The 19,347-nt window shown below is 45.8% G+C and overlaps 1 protein-coding gene across 1 annotated transcript; it reads right to left on the bottom strand.

Moving 5' to 3' along the window:
- Window positions 1–272: 272 nt before the first annotated feature.
- Window positions 273–19,022, bottom strand: CCSAP (centriole, cilia and spindle associated protein). Its single transcript, XM_084819195.1, has 3 exons — window positions 18,608–19,022; window positions 9,607–9,893; window positions 273–4,801 (listed from the first exon to the last, which is right to left on the bottom strand). Exons 1-3 carry the CDS (start codon window positions 19,020–19,022, stop codon window positions 4,628–4,630), a joined length of 876 nt encoding a protein of 291 aa, XP_084675321.1. The 3' UTR covers window positions 273–4,627.
- Window positions 19,023–19,347: the final 325 nt, after the last annotated feature.

Genomic DNA, 19,347 nt, shown 5'->3' with positions numbered 1-19,347 from the left:
TATTCTTTCTCAGACTTCCCTGGTAAAACCGGAGATGCATCTACCGCTAAAGATGTGGAGGTTCTGTACTTCCTGTATCTGCTTACGATCCAGTTCTTGTAACTGAAAGTTGAAAGTTAGTTTCTGTATTCTTCTGGGTCATTTCCCTCAAACAGACAGTTTGGGAATCCATCAATTCAGAAGTCACTGGGCCAATGAAATCCATCTTTAGAGAACCCCAGTTAAATATATCTATGAGATTGATCATGACATTGTCAAACAAGTGTTTTTTTAAATCCGTTTTATTCACATATACAAAGTCAGGGCAAGTACAATTAAATAGAAAGAACACAAAAACATTAGAAAAAACAAGTACTATTCAAAAATATTCTAAGTCACATATTGCTTCAAGCTTAATTTTTTCCAAGCTTTGTTCTAAAGTGATTTCAGTGCTCAACAGCTGAGTGAGGCAACTTCCCTGTTCCTCTGATTTCAACCCCTTTATCGGGGTTACATGTAGGTGCAGAGACTGAATGAGTTCATGGCTTTGCTACCAGGTGTCACTTGACCACAAGTTCCTAGGCCTAAACATCTCTTTGCAAAGATGTCTGTCTGGTCACTACCCTGTTACGACTATATTTTGGCTTTAGGCTATGTTTCTCAAGGTATCACACCAGCATCTTGGTCCAGCTAACCCCAAGTACAAACCTGACATTCAGGGGGAGGGGTGTAAACATGTGCCCTACTAACACAAGCTGGTAGATATTTGTATGCTCTGCCTTACCATGTTGTAACCCACATTGAAAGAGTACTTTCTCCATGTACAGATGGAAGCAGCTGGAAGCCATCTTTTAGTGCCAGTCTGGTATGGATGTAATTGCCAGTAGATTACAGTGAATTGTACCTATTGCTTAAAATCACTGGCTCTCAAGAAGTGAGGCAAACACCCCAGGAGATCCATGACAGCTAATTGGGGGGGGGGGGGGGAGAGACAAACTGGAAGATCCTGCAGCAGTTTGAGCCTGAGCTATATCTCACAAAGCAGCTGAGGTTTCGCAGTACAATCGCCAAGACTGTTGTGCCAACCATAGAACCTATAGAAAGGCAGGGAACGTAATCGTCAGTTTTAGAGCAGGTCTGAGATGTTCTGTTTTAATACAATACCGGTGTTGGGGTAGTGCTCAAGTCCATATATCCCTAGCTATACAGCAGCAAGCTGCAGCTATGGAGTCATCTACAAAAGAGATGGCTGCCAACAACAGTTAAGAAGGGCTCAGGCTGTAGAGTAGGCTTAAAAGCTTGCCCCTCCCCAATCAAGAGATCTGAAGAAAAATTGAGGGGAAAAACACCCCGATCTCAATATAAACCATGATCAGACATGGAAATTAATATTTCGGCAAATTCACTATAACAGTTCCTACTAAAGCTACTGGATTGTGGCATGAGGAACATGTGGCAGCACACATACAACAGCATACTTCTGTATTGCACAACGTTGTCTAACAATGTTTGACGTCATACATTAATTTGACAAATTGTCAAATTTGAACAGTAGATACATTTTTTTTTACTACACTGGAACTGTCAAGAGTGTCACTTGTGCATTTCAGTGTTTCATGCATTTGGCAACTAAAGGATGTACTGATCTATTCTTCAGGCTTAGTGAAGACAGAAGAGCCACAAATGTGTAATACAACTCTCCTGAAGTATAGACAAAGAGAGAGGGGTCAATAAAAAGCATTATTTGATGATAGAGTCTCCATTTTAAGTTTTATTAAAACAAAATATTCCCTCTATTCAGAAGGTTGAAACAGCCCAGAATGTAAGATCTTTTGTATTCCTTTAGTAACCACCTCTCTAAATAAGTTTGTGTACTGACTAGTTAGGATGGTAGTTTTTCCATTTCTGGCTAACTTTGTCAAGAATGAAGATGCTCCTTCCCCAGCACTGTTGTGCCAACAGTGCTCAGTTGGGGTGGGACGGGGGTGGGACGGGGGAGAGAGAATCACTGAAAGTTAGATATGCTTTTGTAACCCACTTTGCCCATTCAAAAAAGTGACAAGCAGATGTTTCAAATACAAAGGGAGCTGAGATATTTACATGCTGATGTGTAAGTTGCCAGAAACACAAATTGCTTAAATATCTGCCTATCACTGGTCTCTGAACACGTAAAACCACTTGCAGAAGACAGCAGACACAGTTTTTAGTATGTTATGTCTATGTACTTATTTTCAAAAGGATCCCCCAATACAACAGCCAGCAAGCTTTCTTGAAGAGGAGGAATGTACAATGTATCCAAAATCCATCTGGATAGCACACATACACCCTCCCAGATTTCCAGTAAGTGATCCTACAAGATAATTTAGCTAAGACTTGTGACTGCTGCATTCTGGGAAGCTAATTCATTGTTTCCCCACCCAGTCAGCATTACATGACCACCAAGAACACTCAGTCTTCACTATACTGTTTTAGGTCCCGCACATCTTAGGGTTTTTCTTCTTATAAAGCCTTTTTGTACATTGACAGATTTGAGAGAATGTTGCAGATCACCCAAGCATGAAGGGGAGGGTATGCCATTTTGGCTACATAAGCGATGGCACTTGCACCTGAATGTCAGAAATAGAGGGAATGAGTCATCCTCCACTTAAGCAGAAGTGGGTAACTTGTGGCCCTCCAGGTGTTTGAGTCTGCAACTCCCTTCAGCCCTAACCAGCACAGCCAATGGTGAGGGACAATGGGAGATGGAGGCCAAAACATCTGGAGGACCACAAGTTTCCCATCCCTGAAATTAAAGCCATGTACAGTTAAAGTTCTTTAATTCTGTAAATTGAAAGTAAGGAATACTAGAAAGGCTAAGGAGAGACTACAATTCCAACAAGGAGCCCAAGTAAATTAATCTGTAGCTAGAAGGTAGAACAGAAAGCTGAAATCAATGCAGGGCCAAAAACCACCTACCACTAGCACAGAAAAGGCAAGTTGACATTGTTAACCACAGTTTCTCTTAAGAGTATCCAACATGCCCTTCAGAAGGAAAAGATACTTCCCTACTCATAACTGTTGAGTTATGAGTTACTCAAAATTTGAGTATTAATGACAGAGATGAATGCTAGTTGCACAGAAGTTACTCTCACAACCATCTCATTACTGAAGCCAACATACTTCGACATCTAAGGAGACTATTGGAGCCAAAAAAGTTATTTTCTGCAGCCTGATAATCACCAGTTCAAAGCTTGACATTAAAAAGGGCAGGCAGTCTCACAATATGTGATACACACTCTAAACTGTAACTGGTTTGTTACATTCTCATGATTGCCAATGGCTTCTTCCTCTAAATTACACAAACTCACTTTTAGGGACAAAGAATAGGGACATGTTATACACTTGAGAAATATAGCAAAATTTGCACTATCAACCTGAGTCCTGAACATACTTTAGGGATTGTACACTATCTTGATCAAACCTGTAGAAGATTTAAAGAATTCAGTGTACAGACATTAGCAAAATTTCATTATGCAGAAGCTTATCTAACAAAACTGTTTACAAAACATATTTTAGTCCATCCAGATGAAGCACTGAAAGAAAAATACATCCCAGTTCAGTTGCACCAAGTCCATGTTACTTACTGCAAACTATTAAACAGAGCTCCACCACTAGTTAATGATTGTCTATACCCGTCATCTGGTACGAGTTCGTGATAGCAAATTAACACAGTTTAAAAATACAATCATAGCACATTACTAATCTATTGCACCAAAATCTCCCCATTCCAGATGGCCACAAAATCCACAACTGGAATGTAATTCAGAAGAAGTCACTATAAAAAATTACCAAAAGCTGGGGAGAATTTTCTAAAACTGGCCCCAGTGATTCCAGATATACCATCCTTTATGGATAGCTGTGTAAGGGCCTGTGTATTTATGCACACCAGGCCTGCACAGCTGCTGACCTGCACTGCCAGGCAGATGGCAACCTACTGTTTTTGTAATCTCGGGAAGAAAAAACAGGTGGTTTATTGAATCCACAGTGAGCCTCCATAGAGGGTGGGTGGGTGGCATTTGGCTTGCTAGATCATAAGTTGTGCAGGCCCTATGGAAATCATTTCAAGGTAACTAAATATCACAAGGAAATGCAATGGCACTTACATCCCTCCTTAAAAGAATGTTTACATCAACATGATTTGTGAAGTTCCGTGGCCCTCAACAGAGAAAAAATTAAGTTAGTTTTAACTAACTCTCAAGGTGACTTAAGGGCAACTAATGTTCTGTTGGTCAGTGACAAGTTTAGTTATCAAGCAGGGACTAAATTTCTGTCAAGAAATCCTTTGGAGTTCTTTCATGAAAAAGGGTCTGTGTACAACCTTCTATAGCTTTTCAGCTGAAGGTCAACAGATATATCTCTTGACATGGCTCTTTTTAAGGAATTCATTAGAAAGCCATGCTGGCAAACCTAGTCCCTGTCCGCATGGACCCAATTGTTCCCTGTGCTGCAGAGATAAGTACCCAAAATATAAACGAGTGTAATAAATGCTGGAAAAATCCTTTTGTACAAATTTTGCATAAGTAGTTTGGAGTTTCAGTCCAGTGTCCCAGTTGTTTCCTCAACATTATTTTTGAATTTTTAAAAAAGTCAAGTCCAATCAAGTTTTGAATCACCGAGCTCGTGCTGAATAACACCTCATGTATTCAGTCATCCAGGGGTTGTCTGGTCCAGAAGGCTTCGCTTTCCAGGTTCTCGCTACTTCTGCTGAGTGAATCCGCCTCTGAGAAAGCTTCCTTTTCTCCACTTGCCTTCTGTTCTTTGCTCTTAACGCGGACTCATGAATCTGACGGAGATATTTATGTGTCAATTTTTATAGAACATACAACTCATAGAATCATAGAATAGTAGGGTTGGAAGGGGCCTACAAGGCCATCGAGTCCAACGCCCTGCTCAGTGCTAATCACTGAGCTTGTGCTGAATAACACCTCATGTGTTATTGCTTGGGAGTTACCAAGCAAATAGCTTGGTAACTCCCAAGCTATTTAATGAGTCTCACTCACAGAATAGCCTGAGTCACAATTCTGAATTGCATTATTATACAGTTCCCCTTTACAGTCCTTTCACCAGTAAGAGGTGGCTTAGTTCCACAGCCCCCACAGCCTGGCGCCCTTCAGATATGTTGGACTACAACTCCCATCACCCCCACCCAGCATGGTCATTGTCTTGTTGCTGGGGAGGATGGGAATTGCAGTCCAACACATCTGAGCGTCGCTGGGTTGGGAGAGAACAGTTCAAAGACTTAAAACCAGATCACTTCTACTACAACACTCTGCAGTTGCTGCCATTAACCAGAAGTGGGCAAACTATACCAAATATAGCAATACTTTGGTTTTGTTACTTTGTGGATAATTTATCTATTAAGTTATCCATAGATAGCCTGGGATAGACATTTCTTCTAGTATTTATTGGTATTGCCTCATTTGCTTGCAATATAAAAGAGACTTATCAAAAGTGCTTGCGAGAGAAACTATCTAGAACTATCTTGGCCATAATCAATAGACACAGGAAGTCTCCATCTTCTATAGAGGAATGAATATTAAAATACCAAAATCCCGGAGATGGACACATTGACAGATACTGTTCTAAGACAGTGACTTTTAACCTCAGCTTTATTAATAGATAAGTGGAGTCCATTTCATAAGCAGACTCCATTTATTAGATACTGGAATAAACAATATAATTACACTGGACAGAAAAATCTTTTTTGTAAAGGTTATGTCTAATTTAGGAGTTTTAAAATTTTTAAAAGTACTTATGAAGAGGGGTTAAGTAATGGAACAGCCCCTGCTTTCTGTAATTCATATGTGACACGTCACCAGCAGTGCTTAGTGCTAGGTTATGTTTTTTTAAGTGCTAGGTTTTTTTAAGTGCTCATGCACTTTAAAGAATGAAGAGATGGAGTAAGAAAGAAGATTTATTCTCACTGGAAGCCAGAAGAACTCCTTGAGAAGCACAACCACTTCTCTGTCTGGTCCCAGCCTCCTACACTCCTGACAAGATGGAACAGAAAGTGACTGATATGTTCCCCTTGCCAAACAGTACAGTTGTGTTGTCCTTCTCCTTAAGCAGAACATCACTGCTATGAGCCTCTTGTTAAAAAAATATCCTTGTGGGAGACAAGGTACACTCTGAACTGCAAAACCGGTGTTGCTTGAATGGTATTTCTCAAAGCCTAGGTAAAATCTAGGTAATCTAGGTTTCAGGTAAAATAGCACACGTTATTCACAGCGATGAACAAATGTAATTGCTTTCATCTCTCAAGGTAGTTGTGCTGACAGCCAATCCAGATAGGCCAATTATTTGCTCCATTACTAGCAAATAGGCTGTTTCCCATCCCGTACATTTTAAAATTTGATACCAGGCATGGGTTCAAGTGAATATGTTCTTCACTGGAATGGGGAATCTAGTTTTGTCCCTATATATCAGCAAGAAATATAGTGTTCACATTAATGGATATTTTCACATGGCCAGAAATGGCTCCTCAATGCATACAAGGTCATTCCTGTTAAAACAAGGATGGGGAGCCTCAGGCCGGGGGGCCAAAACCAGCCTCAAGTTCCTTGGATCGCCATGCATCCTTCCCCTGGCCCCACCTGCTTTCCCCCAACCACCAATCATTTGGTCAGTTACCGGTAGTAAAAGCTTCAAGCTAAAATATGCTGGTGTTTTAGCCCCGCCCCCTTTGCCTTCAGCCCCGCCCACCAGTGGAAAGTGGCCCCTGAGAGCGCCTCCAAAATGGAATTTGGCCCGTGGGCTGAAAGAGGTTCCCCACCCGTTAGAAGGATTGCCTGCTCCCATAGAAACCGACCCTGAGGATGAGATGGTCAGAGACATTCTCCGGGTGCTTCTGCCTTCCTAGGTTACGTGTCTGGCTACCAGGGAGAGGGTATGTGATGATGCCCCAGTTATCAAATCCCTCCCCAGCGTTGCTCACCTGGTGCCAACCCCAATAAGGTTTAGGCATGATTTTAATTTGCCTGCCATTTTAACGAAATGGTGATCAATTTTTTTTACTACTTCTTTCAAGTGCAAGGTCTCTCCACATGTTTTAATTCTGTCTTCTGCCATTTATCATTTCATTTATATACTGATTTTGTTGTTCTAATAAGATCTATTTTTACTTTTATTTGTAAGCTGCCTTGAGAATTCTATAAATTGAAAAAGTCAGGACATACGCTTTCCAAGTAAATTACCCTATGCCAGTTTGAAACACACATCAAATATCCAGTCACCAACTTTTCCTGTGGTTAATGAACACACATGGCACAGGCACCCTATAAAACATTACTGAAATTAGTTCAACTTCTACTCTGAAGGGAAGAAGGCCTTAACTATGGATACCTCTGCTTCCATTCAAGTGGTAAGGAGAGGTTTTAGAAAGGTATATTTCTTTAGAAAAGTATATTTCTTCAGTGTTCAGATTATATCATCTCATCTTAATAAGCCAAGAAAAGAGTCTTTTCCATGCATGTCACTCCTTTGTGCAGGGTGGCAAACAAGCCAGGAAATCATCCAAACCAGGAAACTACTGTTAATGCCTTGGGAACAAGTCAGCGCATCAAACCCACTTCAAAAGGTGGTTTAATATCCCAGCTTGTTCCAAAGCCATTAACCTGGTTCATCTGAACCAGGAAACGATGGTTAATAGAAGACTGCCTGGTTTGTTTGCTGGCTCATGTAAAGGGAGAAACAAAGTGGCTGCGTACCCAAGCAAAAAGTATGTTCTTATTTCATCTTATTAAGCCAAAATGTGGTTGCCTGAACTCTCTCACTGTGTACAGATACCACTGTTCATCTATTCATGAGCATGTATGAGAACACTCATGAGGGTAGGTGCTGAACAAGCCTTACTATAGATGCCATTATTTGACTTCAGAAACAATTGCTATTTGTACGGATGTGTGGAAATGCACTCCAAGTTCATTAATGCCAAATGTCTACTTAAAATGAGCTTAGTTTGATTGATTTCAATAGATCAAGACCGCCTGAATCCAGGCATGCAGGCTTAACCAGTACATGTTGCACGACTTGTTTTTGTTTCTATGATTCTTTCAACCATATTTCTTCGAGAATGCTGTCAAAAGTACAGTACCAAATTTTGTACGTTGAATCAAACAACTTGAAGATCAGCAGCGCTTTGCAAGAACTTACAGCCTCTCAACGTCACTCCAGCTCCAGAAGCCTACCATGATGGAGTCCTCAGTACTTCAACCTTTTGTGCCATTCCTAAAACTTGAGCTCACTCTGCCTTGGGACACTTGATGCTAACTGCCTGCTGTTTTCTAAAGATTACGCTCCCTCTCTCTCTCTCTTTCTGATAGGAGATAAGCCATATTCCTAGCATCGGGAGTTCCTTCACAGCAGCACTGAAATGGCAGCCAGAAACAAAAAGAAACTTTGCATTAAATCAGAGTTAGCACATCCTGTCCAAAGCAGTCTGCAAAAGCAAGGCAGCAGAAGATTCTCTTTGGGACTATACTGCAGCGTCTCAGTGCCAACATCAGTTTGTTATGACCAACGCAGAAATGTACTCACAGAAGGTCAATGGCCATTATTCCATCCATTTTAAAAACATCACAGATATCTACGTGCCCCACCCCCACTGGAGTACTTGAAACCACTATCCCATCCATTTTAAACACACACACACACACACACGAAAACAGGTTTGGTGCAGGGGACTTTGCACGCCCCACCAAAAGCAGCTGCTTCATGGCAAGGCCAGTACTGCACACTGCCACTGGCCAAGGAAGCAAGGAAACACACTGCTGCTGGCCACGGAAGCAAGGACCTTAGTTCTAGCAATGGAGAACCACAAAGGTGGTGATGGCCTTAAGAGCACAAAAACAGAACAATCAAGAGCAGCAGTTGGGGGTGATGTGAGAGGCAGCATGGTGTAGTGGAGAGAGTGTTGGACTGGGAGCCAGGAGACCCAGGTTCTAGTCCCCACTCGGCTGTGGGAGCTCGCTGGGTGACTTTGGGCCAGTCACAGACTCTCAGCCCAATCTACCTCACAGGATTGTTGTTGTGAGGATAAAATGGAGAGGAGGAGGATTATGTACGCCGTCTTGGGTTCCTTAAGGAGGAAAAAAGGCAGGATATAAATGTAATAATAAAAATAAATAAAAGGAACAGAGGAGGATGCTATAGGGCACCTCACTCTCCAGCAAGTACACAGGCAGCTAAGCAAGCACAATACATAGGTCAGGCAAGTCAGCCCAACTGCAGAGGCAAACTAGGCACCCTAATGGGTTGCCAGTCTTAGAGAGGTGCCTGTTGTTTTGGAGGATATGCACAGAGGCAGCTTTGACGCTCGCTGGCTGAGCGATCTCCCTTGCATTCTGGGAGACACCATCAAGACCCTTCCGGTCTCTGTGGATGCCCAGGGAACAGACACAGGAGCAAAGGACAGAAAGCAAGAGACGTTTAACAAGTGTGTGGGGTGGGGGAAGTAGCCCAGTCTATTCAGCAAACACACTTGGGCTGACCTTGGAAGCACAGGAGGCTCAAAACAAGCCTCGCCAGGCTGGCATGAGGGCAACAATTTAAGACAAAAAATCCAGAAGCACAGACTTTAAGTTCACTTACTTCATTCACTGAAGCAGATGCACAGACGTTATGCGTTTTTTGACTGCCTGTATCAGTCTGTTTTTCTCCCCAACCATATAAAGCAAATGGGTGTTTCAGCCCCTTTGCAGTATCTGTCCTTTGAGGACTTTTCGCGCGTCTCCTGTCACCTCGGCCACCCAAGGCACAGCGACTCAAAGGCTGCCCTTTTTGACGACTGGCTGAATTGTCGGTTCCTTTCCCCACAGACTTCTTTTCATCTATCCCTGCTTCAGCCTTCTCTTCAGCTTTTTCTGGGTCTTCTTCCTCTGGGAGGAAATGAGATGTGAGTTCAGGTTAGCCTGCTCCTTCCCCCCACCATCCACACCAAATATGCACAACCAGAGCAGCCTATTACTGCAAATATAGCAGTTCATATAAGGAGACTGTACAGTACCCCATCAACACTTAAATAACAGATAATCGTGCTTTGAAATGTGTATTTAGGAAAACAGTGAAGAGAAAATAGTATATATAGGGATGGTGTGATGCTTAAGAGAATAAGCTGGATTCACCTCTCCTTATAGGATGTAACTGAACCAAAATTACAGGGCTAGCTTGAACCAGAACTCATATGTCTCTGGAATGGAACCATAGTGAAGGCTTGCAGCTTTTCCCAAACTGGTGCCCTCTGCATACACTGGACCACAAGTCCCATCATCCCCAACCACCATGGCCATTGGAGGGTACCAGCTTGGAGAAGGCTGATTTACACCACAGCTGAACCCAGGGATGGGCCAAGATATTTTGCTGCCCAAGGCAAAGAACAAGGTGGTGTCCTGTCCATCCCACCCAACACACACACACACACACACACTCTCACACTCACTCCAGGCACACCAGCCAGACTAGCAGTTGAACCTTACTTCAACACTGGCAACAGGACAGCATCTCCTGCTGCACCTGAGAGCACCAGGCTAGCTTAGGAGGCACAGGGCAGACAGTGAACACAGCCCAGTCTTTCCACTCAGGGCCACCACTCCCCACTCTCTAGCATCTGCTACCCTAGGCAGCCGTCTCACTCCACCTAATGGTAGGGCTGGCCCCGGCTGAAACCAATTCCTGCTTGGTGCAGCATCACATACTGCGGACTATCACACAAGAGTCTGCGACAGGGCATCTGGTTTCATGTCCCTCCTATGTCAACATTACAGCCTAGGAAAAATAGCATATTCTATCCTAGGAAAAAATAGCACTCCTTTATAAAGACTTCAAAGGAGACAGTGGAGCTGGAGTGCAGATACAGCAGCAAACAAGCACAGCTGTATAGTGTTGGAGCAAGGTGCAAGGCCTTCCCTCTACAAGAGACCAGATCAAGGGTGGCTATAGCATATGTCATGTGAAAGAGCAGAATTTTGGCTGGCACAGTGATGCCATCTGGGGCTACATTACCATCCCTGCAGTTCGCATGCAATAGCCCTTTGCTACTGTTACAGACTTATTTTTGCTAAAGAATAAAAGCTTATGCAATTTTTAAGATGCATGATACCATAGCAACAACTTACATAAGCAGCTATGGATCAGTATGAGAATCACCAACACAACCAGAGAGCTCTCTGCACATGCTGAACACACTGCACACACACGGTGTCACTGCGCATCTTTACTCCTTCTTGTAAAAGCTGTAGATCATGGTACCATTATGTTTTTGTCATAAAATGGGAAGTAGCAGAGGAAAAAAGATCAGTCCAACAACAGTAAGATGACCAAGGATCATCTAAGCCAGTCTTCCCCAAGCTGGGTCCTTCCAGATGATTGGACTACAACTCCCAGTATCCCCATGTTGGCTGGGGATTACAGGAGCTGTAGTTCAGCACATCAGGAGGGCACCAGGTTGGGGAAGGTCGATCTAAGCCAATGTCACATTTGTGACAACAGTTAGTTCTACATAAATATTTTACAGGAAGCGCAGCATAGTCAGCTCAATGTTATCATTCATTTTAGACCTTGGCACCTTTCTTTTTAGTAACACTATAAACCTTGATTATCTTAGCAAACATGAACTGGTATTGAAAATTTGTTTTGTGGCACTTGTATCAAGTTATCCTATCCATCATGAATGAGCAAAGGGCTGGATGTGCCCGATCTCATCTGATCTCAGAAGCTAAGCAGGGTCAGCCCTGCTTAGTACTTGGATGGGAGACTGCCTGGGAATCAGGCTTCCTGCACTAAGCAGGGGGTTGGACTCGATGGTCTTGTAGGCCCCTTCCAACCCTATGATTCTATGATCATCTTTATATCTAGCTGACAGTATGTTCCACCTATCAGTTGTGCATATTTCTTTGATTTGTTTTGGCTAGTTGCAGGTTGCAAATATCTGTGTGAAATGGGCCACATTCTATACCCTGAGCAGTTCAGCATCAATTTTTAAATTAGAATCCAGAGTTCACAAAAGCAAGGTCACAGTCCCAGACTCAAGTATGTCATGTTTCACTTACACTGTGGAGGCTTCCCCCTCTCTCCCCATGTTTTCGGTACATGCTTGAAAATGTAAAGTGTGAACATAAGAGGGACGCAGGACCAAGGGTCCATTTAGTCCAGCATTCTGTTCACACAGTGGCCAACCAGCTGCCCACGGGACACCCAAAGCAGGAGATGAGTGCCCTCCTGCCCATGTTTAACTATGTTTAACATAGTTTAACTATGCACTGTGTGAAGAAGTACTTCCTTATATCTGTCCTGAAACTCCCACTAATCAACTTCATGGGATTACCTCGGGTTCTAGTATTATGAGAGAGGGAGCACACAAAACGTGTGCTTGCAAATACATGGATGATCTAAGTATACAAGAGGGCATGCAGGGCTGGCTATTCCTCCCTGTTGAGTGTACACACTTAAGTGGCTAACCAGGGTTTGCTGCAATACATTGTTGAAAAAACTAGTTAAGCATATTCTGGTAACTAGGGTGCAGAATTTGTATTTACATGATCAGTGGGACACATGGCCTATAGAAAAGTATGTTAACTACCTTGAAGTTCTCCATCCCTGTGTGTAAATCCAGCAAAGACACACTTTGCTGAAGAATTTCAGAGTTTTTTTCTTTTTAATACATTCCCACTTTTCTTCTTTTAAAAGGGCTACTCATCCTTTCCCCTTTATGGATCACTGCCTTGTTGTGGCGAAGGGGCTTGCGTAACTCAGTGAAGCCATAAGCTACGCCGTGCAGGGCCACCCAAGACGGACAGGTCATGGCAGAGAGTTCTGACAAAATGTGGTCCACTGGAGAAGGAAATGGCAACCCACTCCAGTATTCTTGCCAAGAAAACCCCATGGAACGTATCACAAGGCTAAAAGATAGGACGCCGGAAGATGAGCCCCTCAGGTCGGAAGGTGTCCAATATACTACTGGGGAAGAGCAGAGGGTATTTCCAAGTAGCGCCAGAAAGAGTGAAGCGGCTGGGCCAAAGCCGAAAGGACACTCAGCTGTGGATGTGTCTGGTGGTGAAAAGAAAATCCCATGCTGTAAAGAACAATATTGTTTAGGAACCTGGAATGTCAGATCAATTAATCAAGGTAACCTGGAGGTGGTCAAACATGAGATGGCAAGATTGAACATCGACATCTTGGGAATCAGCCAACTAAAATGGACAGGCATGAGCGAATTTAATTCAGGTGACCATCATATCTACTATTGTGGGCAAGAATCCCTTAGAAGAAATGGAGTAGCACTCATAGTCAACAAAAGGGTGGGAAAAGCAGTACTGGGGTACAATCTCAAAAACGATAGAATGATCTCAGTACGAATCCAAGGCAAACAATTCAACATCACAGCTATTCAAGTCTATGCCCCAACCACTGATGCCGAAGAAGCTGAGGTTGATCGGTTCTATGAAGACCTACAACACCTTCTAGAAGTAACACCAAAAAAAGATGTCCTCTTCATCATAGGGGATTGGAATGCTAAAGTAGGAAGTCAAGAAATCACCAGGATAACAGGCAGGCATGGCCTTGGTGTACAAAATGAAGCAGGACAAAAGCTAATAGAGTTTTGCCAAGAGAACACGCTGATCATAGCAAACACTCTTTTCCAACAGCACAAGAGACGACTCTACACATGGACATCACCAGATGGTCAATATCGAAATCAGATTGATTATGTCCTTTGCAGCCAAAGATGGAATAGCTCCATACAGTCAGTAAAAACAAGACCTGGAGCTGACTGTGGCTCAGATCATGAGCTGCTTCTTGCAAAATTTCGGCTTAAATTCTTCAATTCTTGAAGAACATAGGGAAAACCACTAACCCATTCAGGTATGACCTAAATCATATCCCTGATGAATATACAGTGGAGGTGAGGAATAGATTTCAGGGATTAGACCTGATAGACAGAGTGCCTGAGGAACTATGGACGGAGGTCCGTAACATTGTTCAGGAGGCAGCAACTCAATCCATCCCAAAGAAAAAGAAATGCAAGAAAGCCAAGTGGCTATCTGATGAGGCTTTACAAGTAGCTGAGGAAAGAAGGGAAGCGAAAAGCAAGGGAGAAAGGGGAAGATATATCCAACTGAATGCAGAGTTCCAGAGAATAGCAAGGAGAGACAAGAAGGCCTTCTTAAATGAACAATGCAAAGAAATTGAGGAAAACAACAGAATGGGAAAGACCAGAGATCTCTTCAAGAAAATTGGAGATCTCAAGGGAACGTTTTGTGCAAAGACGGGCATGATAAAGGACAAAGAAGGCAGGGACCTAACAGAAGCAGATGAGATTAAGAAGAGGTGGAAAGAATACACAGAAGAACTATACAGGAAAGATCTGAATGTCCCTGATAGCCAAGATAGTGCGGTCACTGAACTTGAGCCGGACATCCTCGAGAGTGAAGTCAAGTCGGCCTTAGGAAGCATTAGTAACAACAAAGCTAGCGGAGATGACAGTCTTCCAGCTGAGCTATTTAAAATCCTAAAAGATGATGCTGTTAAAGTGCTGCATTCAATACGCCAACAAATTTGGCACACTCAACAATGGCCGCAAGACTGGAAAAGGTCAGTTTACATTCCAATTCCAAAGAAGGGCAATGCCAAAGAGTGTTCAAACTTCCGCACAATTGCGCTCATTTCACATGCCAGCAAGGTGATGCTCAAAATCCTACAAACTAGGCTTCAGCAGTATGCGAACCGAGAACGACTGGAAGTACAAGCTGGGTTTCGAAGAGGCAGAGGAACTAGAGATCAAATCGCCAACATTCGCTGGATCATGGAGAAAGCAAGAGAATTCCAGAAAAACGTCTATTTCTGCTTCATTGACTACGCTAAAGCCTTGGATTGTGTGGATCACAACAAACTGTGGCAAATTCTTAAAACTGATGGGAGTACCAGACCACCTTACCTGTCTCCTGAGAAACCTGTACGAGGGTCAAGAAGCAACAGTAAGAACGAGACACGGAACAACTGAGTGGTTCAAAATTGGGAAAGGAGTACGACAAGGCTGCATATTGTCACCCTGCTTATTTAACTTATATGCAGAGTACATCATGAGAAATGCCGGGTTGGATGAATCACAGGTCGGAATTAAGATTGCTGGGAGAATTATCAACAACCTCCGATATGCAGATGATACCACCCTAATGGCAGAAAGTGAAGAGGATCTAAAGAGCCTCTTGTTGAGGGTGAAAGAGGAGAGTGCGAAAGCTGGTTTGAAACTCAACATTAAGAAAACGAAGATCATGGCATCTGGCCCTATCACTTCCTGGCATATAGAAGGGGAAGAAATGGAAGCAGTGACAGATTTTACTTTCTTGGGCTCCAAGATCACTGCAGACGGTGACTGTAGCCATGAAATTAAAAGACGCTTGCTCCTTGGGAGGAAAGCTATGGCAAACCTAGACAGCATAGTAAGAAGCAGAGACATCACCTTGCTGACAAAAGTCCATCTAATCAAAGCTATGGTTTTCCCAGTAGTAATGTATGGCTGTGAGAGCTGGACTATAAGGAAGGCTGAGCGCCGAAGAATTGATGCTTTCGAACTGTGGTGCTGGAGAAGACTCTTACGAGTCCCCTGGACTGCAAGGAGGTCAAATCAGTCCATCCTAAAGGAAATCAACCCTGAGTGCTCATTGGAAGGACAGATACTGAAGCTGAAGCTCAAATATTTTGGCCACCTAATGCGAAGAGAAAACTCTCTGGAAAAGACCCTGATGCTGGGAAAGACTGAAGGCAAAAGGAGAAGGGGACAGCAGAGGATGAGATGACTAGATAGCATCACCGATGCAATGAATATGAACTTCAGCACGCTCCGGGAGAGAGCGCAGGACAGGAAGGCCTGGGGTGCTATGGTCCATGGGGTCACGAAGAGTCGGACACGACTGAACGTCTGAACAACACTCATCCTTCCTTTCCAGGATACTATTTTATTTTTATTTTAAATTATTTTAGGCCACCTTTAAAGGTAGAACCCTCTCAAGGGACATACAGGATTATTTATTTTATTTTAAATGACTTTTATTGAGGTGGATTTGAAGACATCTCTGTTGCAAAAGGCCTTTTGATTATCTCTCTGATTATACTGCTGGCTTATTGTCTTTTAAATTACTATTATGCAGGCTTGGCCGTTTTGGAAATGGGCTGAAGTGTATGAAGTCTGTTGTTGTAAGCTGTGTTGTATTATTGTAATTGTGATTTTATGGTTCATGGGGGGGGGGGGGGATTTTGTCCTGAAAGGCAGTCCAAAAATATTTTAAACATGCCTCAGTAGAAGTTTGGGTATTTCTGCCTGACATACTTCAGAGGCCTTGAAATGCTAATGGCGAAGACAATGGAAACAACTGTCCTCCTATTAAGCATTCTAAAGCTTATGATACATCAAGGTACTTTGGCTGAAATCAAAACTGCATTCTCCAAAGCTGGATTCCACTGATGCCAACAGGAATACTCAAAAGCAAAGCAAAAGGGGGTGGGGAATGCTATTCTGGAAGAAGCGTTGCCAGAATTGTGGCTCCTGCCCTTCTCTCCCAGAAAGATGACAGTGCTCCGCCTTCCTTTAAGGCCCGGATCACTCAATTTTATCCGAAGCCCACCAATTTCAAACGTCTTGGATTACTGTGGTCTTACGCACACCCTTTTGCACAGGATTAGGAGGAATATTAATATAGCCATTTTGTGGCTTGGGGACAATATTCTTACCTCAAGCAGTGCTAGTCATTTCAAATAGAGTTCACTTGATAAGCAAATAGGGGCATTAGCACAATATTTGCACCACAAAACTTAAAGATGAACCATCTTTAGGTATAATTTTGCCTTAAGCCAAATTAGTAGGGCAATGTGTCCTACTTTAACAGAGTACAGTCCTTTATTTGAACGGCCGTCTAAGTCCAGATTAAATATCAAGAACCATCAGAAGGGAGAACTGGGGGGGGGGGGGCCCTTGAAGTTGCCCATCAGCTGTTTGTACCTGAACAGCAGACTGAGCAGGCCATCCAGGTCACCTCATCACTGTCTTCCCCACTATGGTGAGATGTGTTGTGCTTCTGTTTAAAGTATAGTAATTATGTCTAAATTTGCATGTATATATATAAATTACCACGTACAAATCTGTGCCCTCTTCTTCGGCAACGCATAACCGGCCACGCAGAGAAAAAAAATAGGTTGCTGAAATACCCAGCAACAGATGTCAGATAAAACCAATGCATCTGGCCTATTTTCCTGCTAGCTGGAGACAAATTATGGAGGGCTTTTCAATTTGGCAAAGCCCGACGGAGGCTTCCAAAACGATGCTCTTGCGTCAGCATAGAGGGGAAGAGGAGGGAAGTTTTGAAGTCAGCAAGCTAATTCATCCGGATGCGATGAGGAGGCCTCGCGAGCATCCTGACGTGGATGCACGGCCCTGACGGTCGACCTGGAGCCCCGCCCGCCCCCCGCCAGCACGCGCAGGGGAAGGGGCGCTCGTCTTCGAGCTTCCTCCCCACCCGCGGATCGAGCATCCAGCAGAAGCCAAGTCCCGGCTGCGCCTTCGCAAATTAAGGGCAGAACCGCCTTCGCAGGTTCCCTGGCAGATGGGCGAGGAGAGAGAGGCCGAGGCAGACGCCCCGGCGGGGCAGAAGAGGCGCCTGCGGGGTCCTGCCACCCTCCATTTCCCTACGGAAGGCACAGCTGCAAGCGCGACCCAGCGCCGGGCCTCGCGGGGAAGGTTCGCGGGGGCCGTTATAATTTATAGAAGTGCAATGAAGGGAGAACCTCTTTAATGAGCTTCCGTCGTGCATTAAAAACGTGGTTGTTCAGGCAGGCATTTGGGGTGGGTTAGGGTATTTAAAAAAAAAAAAAATTCTGGTAAAATTTTATTGTTTTAAATTGTTTTATGGTGTGTTGTACATCGCCCAGAGTGGCTGGGTGACCAGTCAGATGGGCGATTAATAAATTTAATAAATAAATAAAAATAAATAGAAGAGAGCCTGGGGGCGGGGGGGGGGCTCCGGTAGGTCTCCGTGAGCCCCCTGGTGCCTCCGGGCACCGCGCTGAGGAGCCCATCCCGCAGGTCTGGCCACGGCCGGGCTGCTGTCCTCGGCGCTGCGCCCGGCGGCACCTGCCCCGCCCACGCTGTCGCGGCGAAAGGACTCGGCCGCCGGCAGAGGCGGTTTTGAGACCCTCCGCCATTAGCTTCACGGGGCTCCGCTTACCGCGCTCTGAGCAAAACGGGCCGGCCGCAACGCCGGCGTCGCGCGGCCCCTCGAGGTGAGAGGCCCGGGTCGCTCGCCGCCGTGCTCCCCGCCCGCTTAAGGAGGCCCGGCCTCTCCTCTCCCAGCTGCTGGGGTGATTTAAAAGCCTAGGAAGGACCCTCCCGGCTGCGCAGATTAACGCCCCTCGGCCGCAGAGGAGGGACGGATCCCGGCGCGCGCCCGCCCAGCCGCGACTCCGCCTGCCAGGCGGCTCCCACCGCCCCACCCGCGCACCCCGCTTTCTCCCGCCGGCGCTCCCGCAGGCAGGCAGCGAGCGCTCCGCTCAAGGTCATCCGCAAAGGCCCTCCCCCGCTGCCGCTGGCCCCCGGAGGCCCTACCGGGTCCGCGCAGGGGCTCTGCCGGGCTGGAAGCTGCAGCCTCCCCGGAGCTGCCGCCGGTCCTGCCGAGACCCGCCTCGCCGGGCACCCCCGGCCCCGCCGCGGCTTCCTCTCGCGGCTGGGCCGCCGGGGGGCTCGAAGTGCCCGTGGGCGACGGGGAGCCGCTGCCGCCGCCGCCGCCGCTCAGGCTGCTGTCCTGCTCCCAGCCGTCCCAAAACCAGGGCCGGTGCGCCTGTTCCAGGAGGCGCCGGCTCAGGCGGTAGCGCAGCAGCTCCTGGTAGCAGGGGCCGCACGCCTCCCACTGCGGCTCCTTGAAGCGCTTCATGTACTCGCTCTTCGCCCCCCGCGCGGGCGCCCCCGCGGGGCCGCGTCCCGCCGGCCCGGCCCTGCCGCCGCGAGCCGCCGGCCGCTCCATGGAGCCCGGCTCCTCGCCCCACCCTCCCGCTGGAACGTTCAAACACGAACAGCGGCGCCCGGCGCCCGCCCCCGCCCGCATTGGCCAATCGGCGGGCGAGCCGGACGCTCCGGCCCCGCGTCACGCAGGCGAGCCTTCGGAGCGCTCCGCAGACGCCCCGGCGCGGCCCTGCGGGGGCGTGGCCCGGGGCGGGCGGGCGGCGCAGGCCCTCGGCCTTCCCTGAGCGGGACGCGGTGTCGGGCCGCCTCCAGCCTGCGCGGGCGATTCCCCTTTCCGCGGAGCTTCGGGTCGCCAGACTGCGGCCGCTCCCGCGAAAGGCGCCCCG

The sequence above is a fragment of the Heloderma suspectum genome, chromosome 1 (genome assembly GCF_057233095.1).
Source record: "Heloderma suspectum isolate Gila_16-S chromosome 1, 16-S_ref, whole genome shotgun sequence".
In the NCBI taxonomy this organism is placed as follows: domain Eukaryota; kingdom Metazoa; phylum Chordata; class Lepidosauria; order Squamata; family Helodermatidae; genus Heloderma; species Heloderma suspectum.
This window is presented reverse-complemented; position numbering and strand designations above follow the sequence as displayed.